The 9,363-nt window shown below is 39.3% G+C and overlaps 1 protein-coding gene and 1 long non-coding RNA gene across 2 annotated transcripts; one reads left to right on the top strand and one right to left on the bottom strand.

The window, feature by feature from the left end:
• Positions 1-961: 961 nt before the first annotated feature.
• On the top strand, positions 962-5,442 carry LOC311084314. The gene is made up of 3 exons (XR_014606482.1): positions 962-1,193; positions 2,970-3,144; positions 3,740-5,442. It is a non-coding gene; the product is annotated as an uncharacterized lncRNA (long non-coding RNA).
• LOC311084313 (amine sulfotransferase-like) lies at positions 1,973-4,349 on the bottom strand (the record flags this gene model as incomplete). Its single annotated transcript, XM_084116268.1, has 6 exons — positions 1,973-2,551; positions 2,954-3,134; positions 3,260-3,354; positions 3,521-3,647; positions 3,722-3,924; positions 4,079-4,349. 6 exons carry the CDS (start codon positions 4,347-4,349, stop codon positions 2,424-2,426), a joined length of 1,005 nt encoding a protein of 334 aa, XP_083972394.1. The 3' UTR covers positions 1,973-2,423.
• Positions 5,443-9,363: the final 3,921 nt, after the last annotated feature.

The raw sequence follows: 9,363 nt of genomic DNA on the forward strand, positions 1-9,363 counted from the left end.
TAGCAGGGTGTTCAAATACTTATTTTCCTCACTGTATGTGATTGTGCCTTGCTGCCTCCATCTTCATGGTCACTAACTGACTCATCATCTTCACTCCTCGTGTCACCTTCATCACTCCCTGAGTCACCTTCATCGTCCATGCCATTGTCTTCAACCTCTGCAGATCCATCTTCATCCTCTTCAGGTGCTTCATCCTCTTCTGCAGATCCATCTTCATCTCTAATTTTCTCTTCATCCTCTGCTGAAGTTTGCATTGCGCTCCTTTTACTGAGTAAAGCAAAGTTTCTCTCCATCTCTAAAGCGTCCTCTTCATCATCAGAACTGTGATTTTCCATTTTGGTCAGTTTCTTTGCTGATTTAGGCATTTTACGCTTTAGGCTCTTGTCCTTTTTAACCAGAATCTGGTTAAAAAGCACAAGAGCCTAAAGCGTAAAATGCCTAAATCAGCAAAGAAACTGACCAAAATGGAAAATCATAGCTTGTTTTTAAGCTGTGGAAAGATGCATTGACCATAAAGATGTTAGTGCAAAGAAATTTGGCAATATATTATATTAAATATGTAAAAAAAAATATATATATATATTTTTTTTTTTTGTATTGTCAACTAACACTTGACAATATTATGAATGCTAACCCTGCGCGAAGGCATTAACCCAGGGCTCTCAATGCGTGACAGTCACTCATTTCAGTCTTTTGTCACGCACTCCCGCCACACATTGTTTTTCTCACGCGGAAAAACTATTTATAATATATTTAATATGCCGCAGCGCCCAAAATTTCTCTGGCCGCGCCGCTCTCACTATGGAACCGGCAGGAATCAAGCGCGTCTTATCAGCCAATCAAAAAAAGAAAAGGGCTACACAATAGCCAATCAGAAAATAGCACTATTGTATCTGGGTAAGATTTAACGCAACAACCAATGAAAAAAAAGCATATGCTGGAATTGTTCACGTGATTCTGCGACAACGTCTTCCGAAAGTTTCGTTCACCCACAGAGGAAATCACTCCGAGCTTTACTTTGAGCCAGTGGCATAGGTTTGATTTTGAAATTGGTGGGGACGGGGACATCAATATAAATATATTTTAAGTTTTGATCGAAATTATTGCTAAGGATATATCAGTGTCACTGGATATTGGTAGGGACACGTCCCTAGCGTCCCTACTGAATTCTACGCCCCTGCTTTGAGCACAGAGTAAGTCATGATCTCCTGTTTTAATGTTACAACAAATTCACAACTTGTTTGACACAAACAGTGACAACTTGACTGCTGTTAGAGAATGTTTCCCAGCTCATCAGTTTTTCATGAGTGTCTGTACAGTTTTACAGCCTGTATATTATTTTCCTTGTGAGAAAAACATACTGTCACATTATAAACATCTCTCTCTCCAAAATAGGCTTAATAATTTTATTAGCACTAAATAAATTAAAATGTATTGCATAGTCGATGTTATAGGTCACTTTTAAAATCATGTCATATTTTATAATTATATCCCGGCCATGGATGCATTAATCATCGCATCTGTCTTTCAAAGATGTCAGGTAAAAAGCAATTAAGCATCCTTTCATTCGCCCTGAGAGGAGAGTCCCCTAAAAAGGCCAGGTTAGATGATGCTGTCCCAGAGAAGGTGGAGAAAAGGGTAGACCCATTAGAGGAGGAGACAGTGCAGGTGGAAGGCAACAAGTCCAAAAAGGCAACACTTACAATAAACAACACCAGTCATAATCTCTCTCTCTCTCTCTCTCTCTCACACACACACACACACACGCGGAAATTGAATAACTATTTTGTATTTGGTATCTGAGCAATTATTAATAACAACAACAAAAACACTAATAATAATATTATTAATGAAACACCCCCATTCCCGCGACCCGTCCAATCCCCCCCCCCCCCCCCCCCCAAAAAAAAGTCTATCAAAATAAAAGTTCTGAGGCTAATTATAATTCTATTAAAATAAATGTACTCGGAGACATGTAAACAATATTATGTATCTTATACATTTAATACGATAGCTTTGTAAATTCAATCATAATATTCTGGAAAAGGATTACACAAACACATATGAAATAATGACTTTGAAGGTTTTATGTTTTGAGAATATAGCCCTTTATTTTGACATTTGCATTCAACATTTAATAGGATATAACTGGCAGTAAATTATGTTCACATTTGCAACATAAAAGCGTAAATATTATCATATTTATTAGGTTAAATATCAAATTGGGTGAAAATTACATAGCCTACTGCAAATTCATATTGTTTCCATATTTTACATAATGTTAATAATAATGTTCACACTCTTCAACCATCAGTTATCTGTTTTAATATTGTGAAATTTAGTCTATCTATATATTATGCCTTCCTTTTTTTATCGTGATAGCATTATATCTGTATTAGTTTTAAAATGGATGTCTTGAGTTTTCAGCCATGCAATTCTGAGATGTCCCAGACCATGTTAAGAGGTACATCCTTCATTCTTTCTTGGTAGACGCGGTCAAAACATTCATTCTGAGCCACTGTTAAAGAGTTCCTCCAGTCCCCAACTGTTCCTGTAACACGGCAGGTTGAAAACGTTAATATACTGTAACAAAGGCCTATTCCACAACTGCTGATGTGTCATTTATCAAATTGAATCATTTACTTTTAAACAATGAATAATTTCAAAAGTCTACGGTCACCCTGACCCAACACAATGTTTTGAGAACATTATTAAAGATAATTTTGAACGAACATTCTATCATTGTTACTGAAAGAAAGTTTGTTCATAACTTTGTGAGAAACTTGTCAGAACGATAGTTCTGAGTTCTGAACTAACGTTCTGAGGAAGTTCTGAGAACGTTCCCTGTTAGCTGGGATCATGAAAGTGACAAAGTCTCTGTTTATTTCTTATCTTGAAGATTAATTTGACAGTGCTTCAATTACCAACTCTTGTTTTTTCACTTTTATCTGACCTTTGCGGAAAAAAAGTCCTTTAGGATCTTTCGTGACACTCTGAAGAAGGGATTCATAGTTGGCCAAGGGGTCTTGCTTCATGTGTTTGAACGTGGCTGTCTCCACCACTTTATCGATCGCTGCGTCTGACAGATTCTTCCCCAAGAACTCACAGATTTTCACAATGACAGACCTGAGGTCCTGTTAAAAGGTTTGTTCATATCATTGGTCAGTCTACAGATAGCCTACCAATAGCCACCGAACACAACAAGAAAAAATAACACTTGATGGAAAGATGATAGGATCATAAACTGAACCAGTCTCACCTTGACCATTTCTTCATAAGTAAGGATCAGGATGTTGTATTTGTCTTTATTAGTAATCCATCCTTTAACATGGTCAAACCAACGGCCACCAATCACTGCAAACCAGACACAACATTAGTGTCAAACTTTGTAGAAGGTTCGTTTTATATTTATAGACATACAAACGCACAAAATAAATAGATTTACACATTATATATTTTTTTATAAATATTTCTTAGCAAGTATCTTTTATGTAAACAATTATATAGTTTTGGCTCTTACTGCATCCTGTGAGGAATTTTTCCAGCATCTGGCCCATGCTCTCGGAAGAATCCAAGTTGTCCATGTTGTTGGAAAAATGGAAATATGACACCATGACGTCTTTAGGGTTTCTCATGACGTAGATGATCTGACATCAAAAAGATGTATTAAAAACTGTGCATGACGACAATAATGTGTATTAATTGATTGGTGAACGCATACCTTTCCTTTTCTTTGCAGCGCTTTGGGCATCACCGGCTGGAGTAAATGGGAACAGAAGAGTCTCGGAGATGGACGCGTGTTGTAATCTTTCCCCTTGAAGCGATACTCTAGCCAGGGCATCTGCTCGTACGTGCTTTGTTTGGCTTTGTCCGGGAAATCTTCCTCGTATATTAAAGTAATGATCCGTTGGGTCCATACCGTACCTGAGAATCAAGCATTTAATATGCCAACATTAAACATTTCTGTTTTATATCCTTAGAAATGTGCGTGTTAAAAAGTAGCCTATATGCCTTAGGCTACTTAAGTTCTGAAATAGGTTACTCTTTGGCTTATTATTATTATTTTGTCTTCACTTACCTGATTTCGGGAAGGTAACAACAAAGAGATCATCATCCCTGGTTTCGAAATCCTCCAAACTGTCAATATACTCTGGAGTAATATCATGATGTTTGTTCAAACTTAAGACGGTGTCTTTGTACGTGATCAGTTTGTCACTAAGCTTTTTGTAATCCTGCTGAGCCATACAGTAGTTCTTGCTGAGCCAAATCAACACTAGCGCGTTTTGCCAAAAGACCATAAATGATGAAGGAAATTTGTTAGTCCTTATCCATGCAGGGCCGGATTTCATTGAGAACAAAAGGTAATCTTTGCTGTTACACAATAGTCAAAGGGTTAGTTATTTTTGCGGAGTTCATGACAAACCTTTGGACCCTTGTGCTTTAATGGGATACTTCACCATTTTTTCATATTAAACTATGTTATTCCCTTAACTAAGACGAGTTGATACATACCTCTCTCGTTTCATTGCGTGCACTCAATCGCTCTGGCGCGCGGCGACACTTTGATAGCACTTAGCTTAGCTTAGTCCAGTTCATTCATTAGGGACCAAACAGAGATGAAGTTAGAAGCGACCAAACACCTCCACGTTTTCCCTATTTAAATACCTGTGTTTATTTAGTCGTTTCATGGGCTCGTTTTTTTGCTGCTGCTTTGTGGCACCATACACAATTTTATTGTATGCTTTTGTTCCAACTTTATTCTGTAGCTTTAAGATTTCCTCAAATGGCATGGTTGATAATTCTGTACAAACACAAAGATATGAGTGTAAATGTAAATATGGCTCTTTTAAACAGGGTCAGCAAATAATAATTTAAATGACAAAATTGTTGCATAAAGATCTGATATCTTCTTACCACTATTGATGCTGCCCTTCCAGTGTGATTGTGCCTTACTGCCTCCATCTTCATGGTCACTAACTGACATCATCTTCACTCCCTGTGTCACCTTCATCATCCATGCCATTGTCTTCAACCTCTGCAGATCCATCTTCATCTCTAATTTTCTCTTCATCCTCTGCTGAAGTTTGCATCGCGCTCCTTTTACTGAGTAAAGCAAAGTTTCTCTCCATCTCTAAAGCGTCCTCTTCATCATCAGAACTGTGATTTTCCATTTTGGTCAGTTTCTTTGCTGATTTAGGCATTTTACGCTTTAGGCTCTTGTCCTTTTTAACCAGATTTTACTTGCTTGTTTTTAAGATGTGGAAAGATGCATTGACCATAAAGATGTTAGTGCAAAGGAATTTGTCAATATATTATATTAAATATGTAAATACATTTTTTTTGTATTGTCAACTGTAACACTTGACAATATTATGAATGCTAACCCTGCGCGAAGGCGTTAACCTTATTAAAAGACAGCTGTGTACATGTCTTGTACATCACAATATGCATATGTCATATCGTCATTCACTAACAGTTGGAGCTATATGTAAAAGTTTCCCCTAAATATTTGTGCTTACTGTGTTGTTGTTTTCATCCACATAGCCAACCGGTGCCTCAGAGTACCGCAGTCAAATATGCCGATAAAAGGAGGAAAATATTAACATGACAGGTACATTACAGATAAAGTGTGTTGCCAGTTAACTGGCAGAAGAAAAAACTTATAGTCTGTAGCTGTGTCCCAATGTGAAGGCTGCATCCTTCGAAGGACTGAAGACTTCAAGGATGCAGCCTATGCGTCCTTCGAAGGACGCACCATGTAGCCTTCGTAGGATTTCCTAATTGACCCTTCGCTAAGCCCCGCCCTCCTTAGTTACTGTTGCTACGCCTGTCAAGCTTTTGCGCCTGGCACGTCTATTGCAGTATGTATGCACTGGTTTCATACATTCCTAAGGAGATAATAAGTCATTTTTGGCGAACAGGTGAAAATATGAGAGAGCAAGACTGCAGTATGCATTCGAGGGCTATATCCGCGACATAATATGCAAACGAATAATTTCATCAAAATTGAAGCTAAAGCCTATCACGTTAGGTCATAGCGCAAGCAGCAGCCGCCTCATACGCTGACCATTCAAATGGGAAACACACCCTCACTGGGAGAGTCGCGATCGGATTGGGGTAACGTTACTAGTTTGGCCGTCGATTAACAAAATGCTGAAATATATTTTTAAGTAACGTTAAATTATGTCAGTGAGCCTCCGTCTTGCCTTTAATCACACTGCTTGATCCACGAGCTGGACAATAACTTTATTCTAGAGCTGCTATAAAGCCAAAACACTTTACATTTAAGTCCTATTATCAATGTAAAGCTGCTTTGGAACAATCTACATTGTTAAAAGCGCTATATAAATGAAGATGACGCCCGGCATTTCTCCCTTTGGGTTTTAGGTTTCGGGAAGGGAACAAAATCCACCACCCCGTCCAAACTTTTAGGATACCGGGTATCAGATTTGCACAATCCATACGCACAACGCTTCGGCATGTTTCCCTCTCGCTCGAAAGCTTGCCAGACCTCCCGCGGTTGCTAAAAATTGACCCTTCGCAGGGAGCTTGATTGACAGGCGATCTAACCAATCATAATCCGCCATCCGCCATTTTGTCCGACAAAGCAGTCAGGAGAGATAGCAGATTAACATGGGAGAATTTGAACTTGAAAAACGGAATGTACTGACGCCTTTCCGCGGTTAAAACAACATTCCTTCTTATGTTCATTCATGTTTATTTGATGCTATATATTAACTAGAAGGAAGAGATGATCGGTTCACGAGCAGCTTTAACTGATGCTCTACAGCGATCTGTCAGACACATTTAAGAGCCACAAAACGGTATGTATCGTTTAAATTTCTTTTAAAAAATGACCACATTTGAAAGGTGAGACTTTGTTTATTATGTCTAATATCAAAAGTAACCGAAAAGTAACCTGGTCCGTCCTGTCTGTCAGCGTGTTGTCAGTCTCCTCTCTGCTCCGCGATGTATTTTTCACTGCGTGAGAACATGGTGTGGCGTGAGAGCAGCGTAGCTTGTCGGGCATAGCGACAGTAACTAAGGGGGGCGGGTCTCTGCGAAGGGCGCGGGCTGCGTCCGAAATCGCGTACTTTGCGAGTAGGTACTACATTTAAATTAGAACGTACTTCGCGACCGTTAAAAAAGTACGTTCTATATAGTATGAATACGGGTAGTATGAATGGAGTCCGGACGTACTACATGCGCCATGTTGGTATTGTCACGTAACATGCGCGGTCACATCAGCGCTTAAATTTAAAGAGCCCGTTCCACTGACTGCACCAACTGAGCAATGTTTTTAGTTCTTCTTTCCGCTTTCGTCTGTGTTTTTACGTCGTTCGTGCTCACAATTCAGAGTCGTCGGTCAGTTGCTCGCACACACACAAACCTGTGAACAATGTTGATTTTTGGTAAGGAAAAAGTAATTTATTTGCTTGTGATATTACCATCAATGAATAAACATGAATGAATCAATAGTATGCGTGTGTTTATCTCTGTCGATTCATTCATGGATGTCAATATCACAGTGTGTGTGTGTATATATATATATACTGGCGCGGATTAATGCACAGGCTTGCCTAGGCTGCAGCCTAGGGGCCCCACGTGTGCAGGGGCCTCGGATTGGCCAGACCATTATTTTTTATTATTATTTTTTATTTGCTTAAGCGCAAAGGCACGGCGCCCGGATTCCAGTTTTGGATGGGCCAGACCAATTGTGGGTGGGCCTTAAATTAAAAACCTTATCCAATCACTGTTTAACCTAATAAAAATTACTGACTAATAGGCCTATACTGTTATATTATCTGTGCGTATACATAATATAGATTTTAATAGCTTGATGCTCTTTAAATATTTTGTTGCATTGTTAAAAGTTTCGGTGCATAGGACGGACCTATCCGCGGTCGCTCTCCATGGTTCTGACCAAAGAAGAGCGCTTTGGAATCTCCATTACGCATCATACGCATCATACCTGGGCTGCGTTTCCCGATAACGCTGTCTCTTAGCGCGCTATGAAGACTCATAGGTATAACTTAACTAAAGGTATACTACCACTAAAGGTATACCATTACTAGGCGTCTTCAGGGCTATCATCCACTCGCGAGGCAGAGGCGCTGGCGCCCTCCTAGCAATGGCGCTGGTCACGCTAGCTGCGCTAGCCGCGCTAGTATCCTGGGGTGGCAGAGACGAAGATGTGCTAGGTGATGTGGATCTCAGCTCTCTTCATCTCCTGGTTGCAGCGATGACTCAGAGACTGTACGTGCGTGTTTAAGGTAGCCTACCTAAACAACGACTGTTGCAACAGGGCCGAGGGCTGGGTTAGAAAATATGTGTCGTCATTATGTTTTTTAATTTAATCAATGTTGATTATGAAAGTGAGCATGCAGCATGAGAAAGATATTAGCCTATACATCATGAGATGCGCAATGTCTGGAGACATGGAGTGGGTAAAACATGATTTTGACCACTTCATTGAGTCTTGTTTTGTAGAAAGTCTCTTTTTAAAAGATTTTCGTTTTGTATAAATTGTATCTTAATTTTGATCAATGTTTTATCAACCAATTGCCTGTATTTACTAAATAAGAAGCAAATATATAGCAGACAATGTAATAAAGCGCCGGCACAATCACTTGCATTGCACGTGAACTGCAGGGCGCCGAAACTCAGCTTGTGCCTCACAGATTTGAGAAATATAGGCTATCTATTATAGAAAGCTTGAAATGTCTACTTTCAAACGAAAATATTCAAAACCAAAAGAAATTGGCTATTCTCTGAATATGTCATCTGAAATGTGCATTTCTCTCTGGCGTTCATGGCGAATCCGCATCGTCAACTTCATCTTTGCAGCGACACAGAAAACACCAGTATATTAATAAATAATTAAATGTCTCCTTGCTTTTTAGACACATTCATAATCATTACTTTTACCGGTTCTTTGTGGCAAGCTTTATGCGTGCGTGTGTGCGCTTGAATGCGGCTATATGTAAACGCCCTATATAGCCTAAGTAATTAAATTAATATAAAGGGGCGATTTGTCCACGAATGTCTTAAATGAACAACTACTAGTCGACTAGAAAAAAATTTAGTCGGAGGCAGCCCTTATTCCACATATTTTCGAACCAGGCTCAGGCCATTCTGGGTTGAGCGAGCGACCCTGAGCGGAATGAACGAGCGGAGCGGAATATTCAGAAATGCGCTCTCCGCTCACGAGCTCTGATTGGAACAAACCCGAACCACTGTCTGCTGAACTTGCGCAGAAACATCAAAATGGACATAACCAGCTTTTTAAAATTGTTCTTAAAACATTTAGACTATTTTAGCACAAATTATGAGCTTATTGACGATTTTTTCTTGACTAAATTA

This window comes from Abramis brama (genome assembly GCF_963993115.1).
Source record: "Abramis brama genome assembly, chromosome: 6".
Classification (NCBI taxonomy): Eukaryota; Metazoa; Chordata; class Actinopteri; order Cypriniformes; family Leuciscidae; genus Abramis; species Abramis brama.